Genomic DNA, 15,908 nt, shown 5'->3' with positions numbered 1-15,908 from the left:
TATCTTAGTGTGTATTTTAGGCGTTGATGTAATTTATTTTTGAGCTTTTTATTTCTTGCTTTAAAATGCTCCTAGGAATGGTATGTAATAGCTTAGTAATTGCACACACCGACACAAGCACCGACACTACACCATTTTATTTATGCTTGCTTTACCTTTCGCATCGTTACGCTAATTTACCGTTAGTTTAGTAAAACCTTTTTATCCTAAAACTCAAATGAGCAAAAGTCAAATCATTTTCTTGGATCCAAATCCAAGTGATTTTCCCTTTATTTTCTTAATCAAATCCCTAATTGAACTTTAATTAAACTTAGTCTAAATTTTGCAAATAAAATGAAACAACCTCACTTCTATTTTATTCTTCTATACCTTGAGGTCTCGCAATCCTTCTCAAAATCATTTTCAAATCAAATTAAAATCAACCTAACCAACAAAAATATTTTTTTTAAGAGTGAACTACGACGGTTTTGATCCCTTTTAAGGGTACGTAGGCAGAGGCTTTATTCCTTTCAAATCGATCAAATTAAAATGACAAAAACTCCTACTTCTTCTCCCTCCATTCTTTCACTTCAACTTTTAACAACAAATTTTCAAATAAAAATAAAGTTAGAAAGAGGTTCTCACGGAGTACCGTGAACGACGCGGGTGCCTAACACCTTCCCGAATCGTAACCGACCCCCGGATCCAAAAAGGGTTTTTCAATCTCATTTTTCCCTTCCCAAGAATAAAATCGAGCAAGTCCGGTAGATTGAAGGTTCAATTCCAATCAATGGATTGACACCCGAAAATCTTGGTCTACATGCTTCATAGTACGTGAGCAATGAGTTGCAATTGAAATATGTATACCTATATATCGGGTAAAGATCCTCATATCTATCATTATGGGATTTAAATAACACATGCTTTCAACATATAATGATTTCTACTTACACATTCTAGCATCTATTATATGTTTTTTTAACAAAAGTAATTAGTCTATTGTCCAAAATTCAAGTATTAGAGATATAAACATCACAACTATGTACAAAATATTGAATGCAAGTCTCTTTCTTGCAATTCAATGTTGCATCTGTTCGGATCAAAGTCAAATGAAGTATTGTCAATACCATCATAGAAGATTCCTCCAAGTTCATCATCACTAGTTATTTGTTGTTGGTTCTCTTTTGTAACTTCATCCTCAGATACATTTGAATTCTTTTCAAGTAATTCTCTAAACAATGACGAGCAAAGGAGAAGGCTAAGCGCGGTTGGAGAATTTGACTTGTTGCTCAAGAAATGATAGTTTTTGTTTTCAAATGATGATTCTTGCTTTTCAGTGGATTTCAAGTCATTTGGAATGAAAAAGCTCTTTTGAAGGGTTAATAACTTTGACTCTTGTAATAGAGTAGAGTTATTCGGGGATGTATATGTTTGTGATTCATGTTTTTCTTCTGTAGTACTTTCTGGCTTCAACCATTTTATGTAACTACTCAATTCAAAATTGGTTACAGCATGAATTCCTCTGTACTCAACTTTCACCTTATTATTATTATTCTTATTGTATATTTGATGATGACATGTAGTACTTAAAATTATTGATTTATACTGATGGATTACCTCTTGCAGAACCATCTCCATTGCATACCACAACAATTGTGGAGAAATGTACCCTTAAGCTGGTTGATGATTACAAGCATATGCTATGCCAAGCTACAGAACCCTTGTCAACCTTCTTAGAGTATATCACGTATGTGAACTTTGCTTGTCTGTTCGCTCTGTTAGTGTATTTCCTTGAATATGTGTCTGGTGTCTGACACCCTCATTTGTAGTTAATTACTTCCATTTTCTCAAATCATTAATGGTGTCGTTATTTCAGTATATGTCTCATATTTGGTGTCTCTGTCTGTGATTAAAGCTGAAATTAATTTTTTTAATTTTTTACTCTGCAGATATGGTCACATGATTGACAATGTTGTTTTGATTGTTACTGCACTAGTGCAGAAAACACTTTTTAAATCGGGTGAATTTGACTTTTTAAATCGGGTTAAGATCCGACTTATAGGTAGCCGATTTAAAAAGTGTCTTTGATTTTAAGTCAGCCTCCTTTACCCGATTTAAAATCGTTTAATTTAAATCGGTTGAACCCATCTAAAATCTTTTAATTTAAATCGGTTGATCCCATTTAAAAAAGGCTAACAAGAGTCAAAAATCTTAGAATTTAAATTGGTTCACCCCATTTAAATTCTCTCTATATTATAATTTTTTTTATACACAATTATAGAACAATAACAGAATGCATAGCCTTACATAAATTTCCAACATCAGTTCTAATAAAAAACATACACTAACGTCATAGGGTAGCACTAGTATACACATTTATTCTAAATCAGTGTTATCTCACAAGGTTGCATAGAAATTCAACTAGCCAAGATCCTACAGATTACAATAAATTCAACTAGCCAAGATCCTACAGATTACAATAATAAAAATATGATCCTTGCCGTGTAATAACTCACAGGCTAGGTGGATTTTCTTACTGTTAACCCTGTGCACTTATCAGAGACGCAAACTGTTTCATTTAGTGCCTCTGCAACACCTCTGGAATCATATTCAACAAGTAACCTCCTACATAAAAGGGTAAAATAATTGAGTAAGTTATTTGATTGGTATAATATAGAGTGATACATAATGAGCATAAGCGCATAACAAACCTAGGAACCATTAGCTCCAAATGTCAGTTTATCAAATGCGCGTAATGAAAAAATAGTGTGTAGCCAATTCTTTAGTGAAACTACTGCACCATCCCAAACAATAGGTGGAAATTTTGAATGATGCAATATCACTAACTGGAGTAGTTTACTCATTCAAGACACGTGAAAGAAAAAATAAAAAATAAAAAACCTTGTTGAATTATTTATACTTTATACAGAAAAGACACAAAGTATGGTATTTATGATAGGCTAAAGAGTTAAGACATACTTAGTCCTCTCTCCTGAGGTGTTTTTTGACAGCTTTAACTATGTAGTGGCTGCTTATTTACTTTTGGCTTGATAGCACTTTTGGCCCCCTATGTTTGCAAAAATTGCGATTAAGGTCCCCTATCTTTGAAAACTACAAAACCGCCCCTTATGTTTCGTTTTCGTTGCACTTTTGGCCCCCATGGTCAATTTTGACCTGGTCCACACTGACATGGCACCCACATCACTTATGTGAGGGGCCAAAATCGCAACTTTTGCAAACATAGGGGGCCAAAAGTGCTAATAAGCCAATTTTTTATATTTTTTAATTCATTTTCTTTTTTTCCATTTTTTTTATTTGAAAAAATTAAAAAAAAAGAGGAAAAATTAATAAAAATTGAAAATAATAAAAAAATACTTAAAAAATTTTAAAAAATTGGAAAAATTAATAAGAATGAAAACAAAAATCTGGGAAAAAAAATTTCGCATGACATGTGTGTATATACATACCACATCATTAAATCATTTTAATAATAAAAAAACATTAAAAACTAAAAATCTTTTAAAAATAACAAAAAATTAGATTATTTTTTTTAAAAAATAAAAGATTGATTTTATTTCAATTTTAAAAATAACAAAGAATCAGATTATTCTTTTCAAAAAATAAAAGAAAAAAGCAGAAAAGACATTTAGATTTTTTTTTGAAATTTAAAAAATTAGAAAAAGTTCGGATTTTTTCCGAAATTTAGAAGATATTTAAAAATACTGGAATCTAATTTTCAAAATAAAAAAAGTTTTGATTTTTTTGTGAAATAAAAAACTGGAAAATATTTAAAATTTTAAAAATCTAGATATATATTTTTTAAAATCCAATTACAATATGAAAATTAAATTTTGAAAATCATATAATATGAAGAAAAAAAATCAATTTTAGTTCAAAAGAGATTGGAAGAGCAGCTTGAGGCACTTACTTTTTAAATTTTAATGTCTCTTAAATAAGACACTTTTTAAAATTTTACACGCATTAATAATTCTTTTTACAATAATATTCCTATGTAATTCAAGCTTCTCAGATTTTTTTCCTAAATTTTTAATTAAACTAAAATCAATTTTTTTTCTTCAGATTATATGATTTTTAAAATTTAATTTTTCTATTGTAATTGGATTTTAAAAAATATATATCCAGATTTTTAAAATTTTAAATATTTTCCAGTTTTTTATTTCGCAAAAAATTCTAAACTTTTTTTATTTTGAAAATTAGATTCCAGTATTTTTAAATATCTTCTAAATTTCGAAAAAAATCCGAACTTTTTTCTAATTTTTAAAATTTCGAAAAAAATCTAAATGTCTTTTCAGCTTTTTTCTTTTATTTTTCGTAAAAAATAATCTGATTTTTTTGTTATTTTTAAAATTTATAAAAAATCAATCTTTTATTTCTAAAAAATAATCTGATTTTTTGTTATTTTTAAAAGATTTTTAGTTTTTAATGCTTTTTTATTATTAAAATGATTTAATGATGTGGTATGTATATACACACATGTCATGCGAAATTTTTTTTTTCCAGATTTTTGTTTTCATTCTTATTAATTTTTCCAATTTTTTAAAATTTTTTCAGTATTTTTTTCATTATTTTCAATTTTTATTAATTTTCCCTCTTTTTTTTTTTTAATTTTTTCAAATAAAAAAAATGGAAAAAAAAGAAAATGAATTAAAAAATAGGCTTATTAGCACTTTTGACCCCCTATGTTTGCAAAAGCTTCGATTTTGGCCCCTCACATAAGTGATGTGGGTGCCATGTCAGTGTGGACCAGGTCAAAATTGACCATGGGGGACAAAAGTGCAACGAAAACGAAACATAAGGGGCGGTTTTGTAGTTTTCAAAGATAGGGGACCTTAATCGCAATTTTTGCAAACATAGGGGGCCAAAAGTGCTATTAAGCCTTTACTTTTATACTTTCCTACAATTAACACCACCTGGAGTAAATGTTTATTGCTTTTAGTATATGAAAACAAAACACGTTTCCACCGATTAAGGCACAAACTCCTTTCATAAGACTTAAAGGGAATGTAGTTTCATATCTGAGTGTCTTGAATTATCTCTTAGGATCAGTTATATTTCTTAGTTATTAGTATAAATGAGGGTCAGTCATTACTATCCCCAATTTATCATATCCAATCATAATCATAAGGTCTTTATTCATTATCTTCAACAAGCCTACACAAATTCAAATGATAAATATTAAGATCTATGTACATTAAGCAATTTACCTTATTCTTAAAGCTGAAACTTTCTCTTCAACCAAATTAAGATACTTTGAAAATTCACATAAAATGTCTTCAGATAATTGTGGGACAGAAGTAATAATCCTCTTAGCAACATTACAAGCTATTCTTCGAATATCCCACCTCGGATGACATATAAAAAATATCACTAACTGCATGAAGTTGACAATAACTAAGTCAATATAGACACCAACACAGGATCTGATTAAATGCAAATTGACTTACCTGTAAGAGCGATGTGACTGAGAAGTTGGATAATGTACTGCAGCGCAAAGTCACAGAACAAAACATTATCAAACATACAAATCATAAGGCATAAATTATGGTATGGTGTTTTGGCACTATATACGCAATTTTACCGTTGTAAATGTTCGAGAAAAATGTTTTAGCACTTCAAGAAGATCAATATGAAGGTGAGAAAAACACAAGAAGGGGGGTTGAATTGTGTTTTGAAAAATTCTTCTTTTCTCCTAAAAACTGAACACACTGATCAGAAGCTAGGTGAGACAGCTTCTGAAGTGATAATCAGAATCTAAATGCAGCGGAATAAAACAGAGAGAGAGAAGAAGAACGACACAAAGCAATTATACTGGTTCCTTCCACAATCCGGAAGTAGTCCAGTCCCCCTTGCACTTCCAAGGAGATTTCACTATGAGTAATATCTGATTACAAATGCTCAAGCACACAAGCAAGAGACTTCCAATGCTCAAGCACACAAGCAAGAGACTTCCTTTGCTCAAGAACACAATCAAGAGACTTCCTGCTCAAGCACAACTGCTAGAGACTTCCTAACTAAACAAAATTACACAGAAAATTGTTTGAGGTTGAACACTTGATATACAATCAGAGGTGCTCACAATACAAATCAGATACAGACTCAATGGACTTAAGAATTTCTAAGATATGACTTTGAGACACAGAAATTCTAAGTGAATGCAGAACAATTTCAGCAGAGGTTTGGTACTTGTGAAAATCTTGTGAGTCTTTCGTTTAGCGTTCTTGCATTACCAATTCTCTAGGTCTTCACTCCTTTATATAGAGGTGTGAAAGAGACGTTATGAAATTGCCAGCACACCAAAGAGTCGTTAGTGAAGCTTGATCTTTCACCAATGATCTTTTGCCTGATTTGGTTGTTGTCCTATGAAGAACCAATTTGAAATCCATTCCTTATCCAAAGGAACATATATGCAGGCGAGACCGTATTCTGGAGCTGTTTTCTTGTCTTGAAGCGTGGACACAAAACAGAGTAGTGGAGAACGTGGTTGTACAATTCGTACAAAGTACAATGTCAACGCTTTCGTCCAAAATGCAAGCACAAGCCTTCAAACATCTTTGAAATGACCGTTGCAAAATTCCACTAATCCTTTGTTTGTGTTTTCGAATCCAATGGACAGCTTTTGCATTGATAATTCTTCAATTCTTGAATCTTTTGCAAATCCAGTTGAGATTCAGCTTCTGGTGAAATAGCTTCTGATGAGGCAGCTTCTGATGATGCAGCTTCTGATGATATGACTTCTGCAGTTTCTGATGACGCAGCTTCTGATGATGTGGCTTCTGGACCTCTTGTCTTCAGAAGCACTATTCTTCAGGAGTGGCTTACTTCAGGAGCGCTATTTCTTCAGGAGCAGCTTGACTTCAGGAGCACTTTGCCTTCAGAATCATCTAAGCTTCATTTTCTTTTGCTCTTTATTTGCTCATTCAGAACCAATGATGATGTAACTTTATAATTATGGTCCTGTACACTTGAACAAATATTAGCTAGTCCAATTTACAATTTTTAATACCTTGTTATCATCAAAACTCTTTAAGGTTCATTGTTAAACACATTTTGTTCCAACAATCTCCCCCTTTTTGATGATGACAAACAAAAGTATTTAAAATTGATCAATTGTTGTTAATATAATTAACAAGTTGACTTTGGGGTTCTGAGGTTTGTAAGCTCAGAATCTGAGGTTTGTAAGCTCAAACTCCCCCTGAGTCTGATAGTATTTAAGGTGAGGTTTGTAAGCTCCCCCTAAGTTCTATCCAGGTTAATTAAATTCATTTTTCGCACAATAAAGAATATCAGAGCTTAAAAACAAAATTGAATCATTGAAAGAATTAACTTATAGACAAGAAGAATGGTTCAATTAATTTTACTTGAATTTTGATACTCCTTCGTTCGTTCATAGCTTATACCAATAAGGTAAAAAAAATGATAGAAGTTTTTCAAAAAATTTCAAATGCCATTAATGGGGCTCAGAGCCTTTAAATACTTGTCACATATACTCCCCCTTTTGTCATTATCAAAAAAGATAAAAATAAGCATAAAAGACAAAAAGATTTGAGAAAAACTCAAACAAAAGAGAGTATACAAGAAATTAATTAAATAAATCAGATCAAAAATATATGAACATGAATATCTAAAATATCAGAAGCAGCTAAACAGTCAGAATCAGTAAGCATTCAGAAGCATAGAGAAATAAAACACGATGGTTTCAGAAGCAAGGACTAGGAATTTAAAACAAACAACAAACAAAAAGAAAAACACAAGGGTGTGCAACTAAGGGTTGGTTTGTTGTTGTTTCTTCATCTCCTCCATTTCTTCAATCTTCTTCTGCAACAGTTCTTTAAGCTGTTGTTGCCTCTGGAGAAGAGCCTGTTCCCTTTCCTTAGCTTCTTGCTGCTGCTGTGCCATCTGTTTCTTCAGAAGCTTACACAACCTTGCTTCTCTGGTCAAGTAATCCGTTTCTAAGAAGAAAGGCTGGTTTGCCAGGAGCAGTGTAGAACTTCTTACTCTGAGACTCTGATTCAAATGCTCTATTAGTCTTCTGACTGAAGCTTGCTTGACTCTGATGCATTTAGCCTTGATATCTTCAATAAGCTCAGCTGCCCGGTTCTGAAGAGATGTCCAGGAGTCTTCATATGCACTTGTGAGATCAATTGTCCTTCGTTGATCCACAAGATTATGCAATCTACTAAGGATTGTCAGAAGCTCAGAATTAATATATCCAGATTCCAGGATGTTTGTGGGTGGTTGTTCAAGGATTTCAAGATCAGAATCACTGATTTCCAGATCTTGAACAGGGTTAGGAAGTGGAATGGTAAAGTGTGTTTGTGTGTTTGAAGATGAAGGCTGGTCAGAGGCAATGTGAGTGGTAGAGGTTGAGGCTTGAACATTGACTAGAGAGATGTCAACATCCATGGGAGTTGGTTGTGGGGAGTGTTCAATTTCAGTTGGTGGTTGTTGTGGTGAAGTTGATGTTTGAGTGTTGAGTTGGGGGTCAATGGTAGCTGTTGGTGATTGTGGGGGTGTTGTGGGTTTATGTGGTTCAGGTGTTTGTTGATGGGGGTTTTCTGAAACAACATTTTCAGAAGCAGCTGCTTCTGGAGTTGTTTCAGAGGCCTTTTCTGAGGTAAACTCAACATTTTCTGGAGGAATCATGTTGAGAGGTTGAATGTTAAGGGGTTGAGGGTTAAGGCGAAAGATAGTCTCAATGACTCTTTCTCTCTGCACAGCCATTTCAGCCAACTTCTCATTAATTATGTGACCAACTGGTTCATAAGTAGTTGACTGAGAGGGCTTTTTGTTGGTTTTGGTTGATGTTGGCTGGCTTTTTACTGGTTTTTGAAAGAGTTGGGCTAAGGGTATATCATCATCAGAATCATCAGAATCTGATAATGGTGAGGATGCGGAATCTGATGATATATTAATTACCTTCTCTGGTTCAGGATCAGAATCCTCTTTAACAGACTCACTGGTCATCAGCAACAGTTGCTTGGCTTCTGAAACTACAGACTCTTGTAGCTCAGCAGCAATCTCCATAGCTTTTCCAATAGCTTCTGACACAATAGTAGCAACTTCAGTCTTCTTAGAAACATGAGGGAAGTTCTTGGTCCTCCTTACTGCTTGCTTCCTTTTCTTCTTTGGTATTGCAGGTTGATCAAGAGTAATGCCAACATCCATGATCATCCTGGAATCCATGTCTTCAATGGCTTCTTCAATAGAAGGTACTGATGAACTACCAATTTTGAGCTTGTCAGTAGCAACTTTTGCCTTTTTAGCAGATTGTTCAACCTCTAGATATTGCTCTGCAGTCATCTTTCTTTTTGACTTTCTGCCTCTGGCTCGTGGCAGAGCACCACCATACATTTCCTCTGGAATATCTTCCAATCTGATTCTCTCATTGGTTGCCTCAAAATGTTCCTTTATATAGTACATCTGCACTTCAATGGGATCCTTCTTGCAGATGGGTGGAAAGTCCTTCATAAGATCAGACTTAACAAGTGATTCACTCAAATCTGTATGAAGCTTGGTGACAGCAGGGATCAACTTCATATTCTTGAGGGTTTGTGCATTAATGAACTTTCCAGTTTTAGTATCAAGCAACTCGTCTGTGAAGGCTTCAGCACTGCTTAGCTTGTCCAAGACTCCTCCTTGATAGAATATTTCTGACAAGAGTCTTCCATAAGGTACCCAGGTTCTATTCTGCAGCTGACTCTGTTTCAGACACTCTATCAAGTATTTGAACATATATTTTGGCACGTTCACTTTCTCCTTCTTAATGAAGTGTTGAAGAAAGACCTTTTGTGCCAAATTGGGTTTCTCACTTCCACCACATGGAAGTAAGTCCTCATTCTGAATCTTCAGAAGCAGCTTCTTATCCATGCTTAGATCAGCATACTTTCCTGCTTGTGTTGAGTTGTACAGGGCCAAGTTTACTTTCTCTTTCCAGAGGCGTTCTTCAGCTGTATTTGAGAGATCAATTCAAGAGTATTTTCCAGAGGCCTCTCTACAGAGTACAGCTTCTATCTGCCATTCCGCAATTCTTACTGGAATACCACAAATACTTGACCTGATTTCAATACCTGTAAATGGCTCAAGACCCATTTCTTCTCTGGTCTTCCCTTCCAGTTCGGGATAAATCAACACCATTTGACTTTCTTCAGTTATAGACGCAGCTTTGTCATAAACCTTAGCCCTCACCCAGAAGTGTCTTACCAATGCTTCGTATGTTGGTCCATTCAATATCTTGAAGTAATGCATAAGTTCCTGCTTTTCATAGTAGCTTCTGATCCAACACTCATGGAAGGCGAGTGATTCAAAATCCACCGGATTTTCTATTTGAACCTGTAGTTCCCATTCTTCCAATTTCATGCTTCTTCCTTTGTAGTCATATTCAGGGATCATTCGTGAAGTAGATACTGAAACTTCTCGTTGCGAGCTTGATGATGCCATTTGATGATTGACGAAGATTTGAAGAAGATGAAGATTTTAGGGTTCTAAGGTTGAGAGAATGCGCTTACTTCGCAAGAGGTTTGAGAGCAAATGTGTTTGTTGTGAGTGAGTAGTGTGTGAATTGTCAAAGTGTTAAAAGTAAAACGATTGCAATTCAAAAGAGACAAACAAACATAACATTAATGACAAAATTGGGGGCGCGTGAAAAGTACTTTCAAAGCTATTAAATCATCATTGCCCTTTTTAGTTATACACCAACACATACAGGCCACGTAAGAAGTTCACAGAGTAACTACCAAGTTAGTGGGCCAGAAGTTACTTTTAAAAAGTAACTCCCAACGTTTCCACTAATTCAACTATTCAGAAGCAATAAATCCAGCTTCTGGACTTCAGATGCTGACGTCATCAGAAGCGAGTTTTCCTCAGAACCTCAATAAAGAGCTTCTGATGGACTACTGCTTCTGAACTAACTTCAGAACCTAAAATCCTATTCAGGAGCAAGCAAACATCTAATCAGACACGTAATGCATGTTCAAATTTTTCTTTATAAAATCAAATCTTTCAACAGTTAAAGGCTTAGTAAATATATCAGCCCATTGATTTTCAGTATCAATGAATTGTATATCTAAAATTCCTTTTTGAACATAATCTCTGATAAAATGGTGTTTGATTTCAATGTGCTTAGCTCTTGAATGCAAAATTGGATTTTTAGACAAACAAATAGCAGGAGTATTATCACAATAAATGGGAATACTGTTAGCAGTTATCTGATAATCTTCCAACTGATGTTTCATCCAAAGTAGTTGTGTACAACAACTTGCAGCTGAAATGTATTCTGCTTCTGCTGTAGACATAGCAATAGTTGTTTGTCTTTTGCTAGCCCAGGATATAAGATTATCACCCAGAAATTGACAATTGCCACTGGTTGACTTTCTTTCAATCCTATCACCAGCATAATCAGCATCACAGAATCCAATTAGCTTATAATCTAAGGATTTCCTATAAAGGAGTCCAAGATTAGTTGTTCCTTTCAAATACCTGAAGATTCTCTTGACAGCAGTCATATAAGATTCTTTAGGATCTGATTGGAATCTTGCACACAAGCATACACTGAATAAAATATCTGACCTAGATGCAGTGAGGTATAACAAAGAACCAATCATACCTCTATACAGCTTCTGATCTACTTTAGCTCCTTCATCTTCTTTGCTTAAGGTGCACGTAGGGTGCATTGGAGTGTTCATCACTTTACAATCTTCAAGTTTGAACTTCTTCAGAAGCTCCTTTGTGTACTTTGATTGATGAACATAGACTCCATCTTTGCATTGATTGATTTGAATGCCAAGGAAGAACTTCAGCTCTCCCATCATGCTCATTTCAAATTCATCCTGCATCAACTCAGAAAATTCCTTGCAAAGAGATGCATTAGTAGAACCAAATATTATATCATCAACATATATTTGCACAACAAGAATATCTTTCCCAAGGGTCCTTCTGAAGAGTGTAGTATCAACCTGTCCTCTTTTAAAGTCATTTTTGATTAAGAAATTACTTAGTCTATCATACCAAGCTCTGGGAGCTTGTTTCAAGCCATATAGTGATTTCTTCAGTTTAAAAACATGGTCAGGATATTTAATATCCTCAAATCCAGGAGGTTGCTTGACATACACTTCTTCTTCTATGACACCATTTAGAAAAGCACTCTTGACATCCATTTGATATAATATTATGCCATGATTAACTGCATAGGAAAGAAGTAACCTGATTGCTTCCAATCTTGCAACTGGAGCAAACGTTTCAGTGTAATCAATGCCTTCTTGTTGACTATACCCTTGTGCAACAAGCCTGGCTTTGTTTCTTGTTACTTCACCTTGCTCATTCAGCTTGTTTCTGAATACCCATTTTGTTCCAATAATGTTCTTGTGCTGAGGTTTGGGTACCAGATCCCACACATCATTTCTTTGAAATTGATTCAACTCTTCTTGCATAGCTAGGATCCATCCATCATCTGAAAGTGCTTCATCAACTGTTGTAGGTTCAATCATTGAGATTAGTCCATTCATTGACTCCTCTTGTCTGAAATGTGATCTTGTTCTTCTTGGACTATCTTTGTTTCCAATGATTAGCTCCTCAGGATGTGAAGACTTGTGTTTGAATGTGTTTCTGGGAGGATCTGCTTGATGTGAGCCATCTTGTGCTTCATCAGAAGCAGCTTCATCTTGTGCTTCTGATGTGGGTTCAGCTTCTGGACTATCTTCAGACTCAGCTATCTGATCAGGTTCTGGAGTAGCTTCAGGAACCTGTATCTCTGCAAAACTTTCACCTTGCTTTGAAGTTTTATCTTCAAGCTCCTTGTCATCAAATTTAACGTGCATAGATTCTTCAACACAGAGTGTTTCTGTATTATACACTCTGTATGCCTTTGACCTTTCAGAGTAACCTAAAAAGATTCCTCTTTGGGCCTTGGCATCAAATTTCTTTAGGTAGAGCTTGTTGTTCAGAATGTAACATGTACATCCAAATTGATGAAAGTAAGAGATATTGGGTTTTCTTCCTTTAAAGAGTTCATATGCTGTTTTCTCCAAAATAGGTCTAATATAGATCCTGTTTTGAACATAGCATGCTGTATTCACTGCTTCTGCCCAAAAATGTTTTGGTAAATTGTTTTCATGAATCATGGTTCTGGCCATTTCTTGTAAAGTTCTATTCTTTCTCTCTACAACCCCATTTTGTTGTGGTGTTCTAGGAGAAGAGAACTCATGGAAAATTCCATGTTTTTCACAAAAAGCTTCAAATGGCTCATTTTCAAATTCTCCACCATGATCACTTCTGACTTTCAAAATTTTTGATTCTTTTTCAGATTGAATTTGAGTGCAGAAGCTACTGAATACATCACACGCAACATCTTTACTCTTTATGAATTTCACCCAAGTCCATCTGCTGTAATCATCAACAATGACTAATCCATATCTACTTCCATATAGGGATGCAGTACTCACTGGTCCAAATAAATCAATATGGAGTAATTCTAAAGGTCTTGAGGTTGAAACAATGTCTTTGGTTTTAAAAGATGATTTCACAATTTTCCCTCTCTGACATGCACCACAGAGTGCATCTGAATGATAGTCAATGTCTGGTAGCCCTTTCACAAGTTGTAACTTACTAAGCTTAGAGATTAACCTCCAGTTAGCATGTCCCAACCTTCTGTGCCACATCCATTTCTTATCATTCACTGATAGTAGGCAAACCACCTTCTGATCAGCCAGTTCAGAAAAATTGATTTTATAGACATTGTCAACTCTCTTTCCCTTGAACACAATGGATTTGTCTTTCTTGTTGATTACTGTACAGTTGGGTTTTTCAAAAAGCACATCATAACCATTATCACAAAATTGACTAATGCTCAAAAGGTTATGTTCAAGACCATCTACCATCCATACATTATTAATTGAGGTAGAGGAATTACCAATAGTTCCTGTACCTATGATCTTGCCTGACTGGTTGCCCCCAAATTTCACATTTCCTCCCTCTTTCATTGTTAGGCTGAGGAACATGGACTTGTCTCCTGTCATGTGTCTTGAGCAACCGCTGTCTAGGTACCATGATCTTTGCTTTGGCACTGCTCTTAGACATACCTGCATCATTGACATTTTTAGATTTAGGTACCCATTGTTCTATGGGTCCTGGAAGGTTAGTACTTAAGGCTTTACTCTTCACTTCTTGTACCTTGTGCTGTGAGTTGGGTTGCTTCTGATTAACCATCACCTTAGGTTTTGGTACTTCAGAAGCAGTAACTATCTTCTTCTGAAACTTAGACTTCAGAACCCCAGATTTTGGTTTCACCAGACTCTGAGGAATAGGTTCTGATCTTTTCAGGATCCTGACCTTTGAAGTCTTGGAATCAGATTTGATCATAGCCTTTGACTTAGAGTTCTTTGGCGTTGAAGTAATCTTAGCCTTAGGACTAGAAGCTTCAGGTTCTGATTGAACAACAGTTTCCAACTCAGCCCCTTCTGGTACAAAGAATGTTTTCAGACCTTCCTTGATGCATTCACAACAAGATTTTAGATTGGTTTTCTCAAGTTTCACTTCTGGAAAACCAATTCCTCTGCCATTGTTCTTGCAAATGCTATAAATCATAGAAGCTACTCTGCTTCTGTCAATGCCAGATATAATAAAATCTTCAAGAGCAATTTCATGGTTACTTAAAGGTTTTTCATTACACTTTTCTTGTAGCTTCTGACATAAGAACCTGAGCTGATCTTCATATGTTTTACACATGAAGTCAAAGCCCCTAAGTCCTTGTTCAGAAGCTTTTAGATCCAATAGAGTTGATTTTTGCTGTTGTACCAAATCAGCATATTTTTCTTTTAAATCCTTCAACTCATTGGTTCTTACTTCAAAATGTGTAAGAAGTTCTTTAAGTGACTCAACAAGTTCATCTCTGGGAATTTTGGAATATACCTCGTTTTCATCTTCTGAGTCTGAATCTGATCCAGCTTCTGAAGTTGTTGTTGCTACCAACCCAACAGCTACCTTTGCATCTTCATCAGCTTCCTCTTTATCAGATCTAGATTCACTGCCCAAATCATCCCAGGTTGCCATTAAACTCTGCTTAATCTGCTTCTTGAGTTTGCTTGGTTTGAATGTAGACCTCTTTGACTTGTCCTTTGACTTTTCTCTTTGAAGATCAGGGCATTCAGCAATGAAGTGTCCAGGCTTCTTACAGTTGAAGCATCCCTTCTGATCTTCTTTCCTTGAGCTTCTGGAGTTACCCCTTCTGGAGAGAAACTTTCTGTTCTTCTTGGCCAGATATTGAAGTCTGTTTGAGAGCATGGCCATTTCAGCAGCATCTGGTTCAGAATCTGAACTTGACTGTTCTTCCTCTTCAGATTCAACCACTTTGAGAGCTTTTGATGACTTGCCTTTGGATGGAAGAGCTATTGATTTACTCTTCTTAGTAGACTCATGTTCATTAAGACTTAACTCATGAACTTTGAGAGAACTAACAAGATCTTCGACACTTAAAGTGTTTAAATCTTTAGCTTCCTCAATGGCAGTCACTTTTGGTCTCCATCTGGCAGGTAAGCTTCTGAGTATCTTGCTTACATGATCAGAAGCAACATAGCTCTTCTTTAGAATCTGTAGCCCAGAAACTAAGGTTTGAAACCTTGAGTACATCTCCTCAATAGTTTCATCATCCTTCATCTTGAATAACTCATACTGATGTACAAGCAGGAGAGCCTTTGCTTCTTTGACCTTCTTGCTCCCTTCATAATTTGAACAGAGAGAAGCAAACATAGCTTTAGCAGTGGATTTGTCACTCATCTTCATATACTCTGCTTTGGGTATGGCAGTGACAAGGGCTCCTCTGATAATATGATGCTTCTTGTAAAGTTTCCTCAGTTCTGGAGTATGTTTCTTTCTATCCACAGCAGCTCCTTCTTCATCAAGGACTAAATCACCAACAC

At 35.1% G+C, this 15,908-nt stretch overlaps 1 protein-coding gene across 2 annotated transcripts; it reads right to left on the bottom strand.

Moving 5' to 3' along the window:
* Positions 1 to 2,337: 2,337 nt before the first annotated feature.
* LOC146903993 (protein ILITYHIA-like) lies at positions 2,338 to 5,600 on the bottom strand. 2 transcript variants are annotated; one of them, XR_015018193.1, is made up of 4 exons: positions 5,579 to 5,600; positions 5,445 to 5,481; positions 5,205 to 5,371; positions 2,338 to 2,604 (listed from the first exon to the last, which is right to left on the bottom strand). XR_015018193.1 is itself a non-coding variant. In XM_085724733.1 (3 exons), exons 1-3 carry the CDS (start codon positions 5,508 to 5,510, stop codon positions 2,499 to 2,501), a joined length of 339 nt encoding a protein of 112 aa, XP_085580859.1. In that variant the 5' UTR covers positions 5,511 to 5,572; the 3' UTR covers positions 2,338 to 2,498. The 2 variants fall into 2 exon arrangements, 1 of the variants encoding a protein (XP_085580859.1); XM_085724733.1 differs by lacking the exon at positions 5,579 to 5,600 and having other exon boundaries at positions 5,445 to 5,572.
* Between the last annotated feature and the right edge of the window lie 10,308 nt (positions 5,601 to 15,908).

Source organism: Medicago sativa, chromosome 7, assembly GCF_051527215.1.
Source record: "Medicago sativa cultivar Bolivia chromosome 7, Bolivia_mono, whole genome shotgun sequence".
In the NCBI taxonomy this organism is placed as follows: Eukaryota; Viridiplantae; Streptophyta; class Magnoliopsida; order Fabales; family Fabaceae; genus Medicago; species Medicago sativa.
This window is presented reverse-complemented; position numbering and strand designations above follow the sequence as displayed.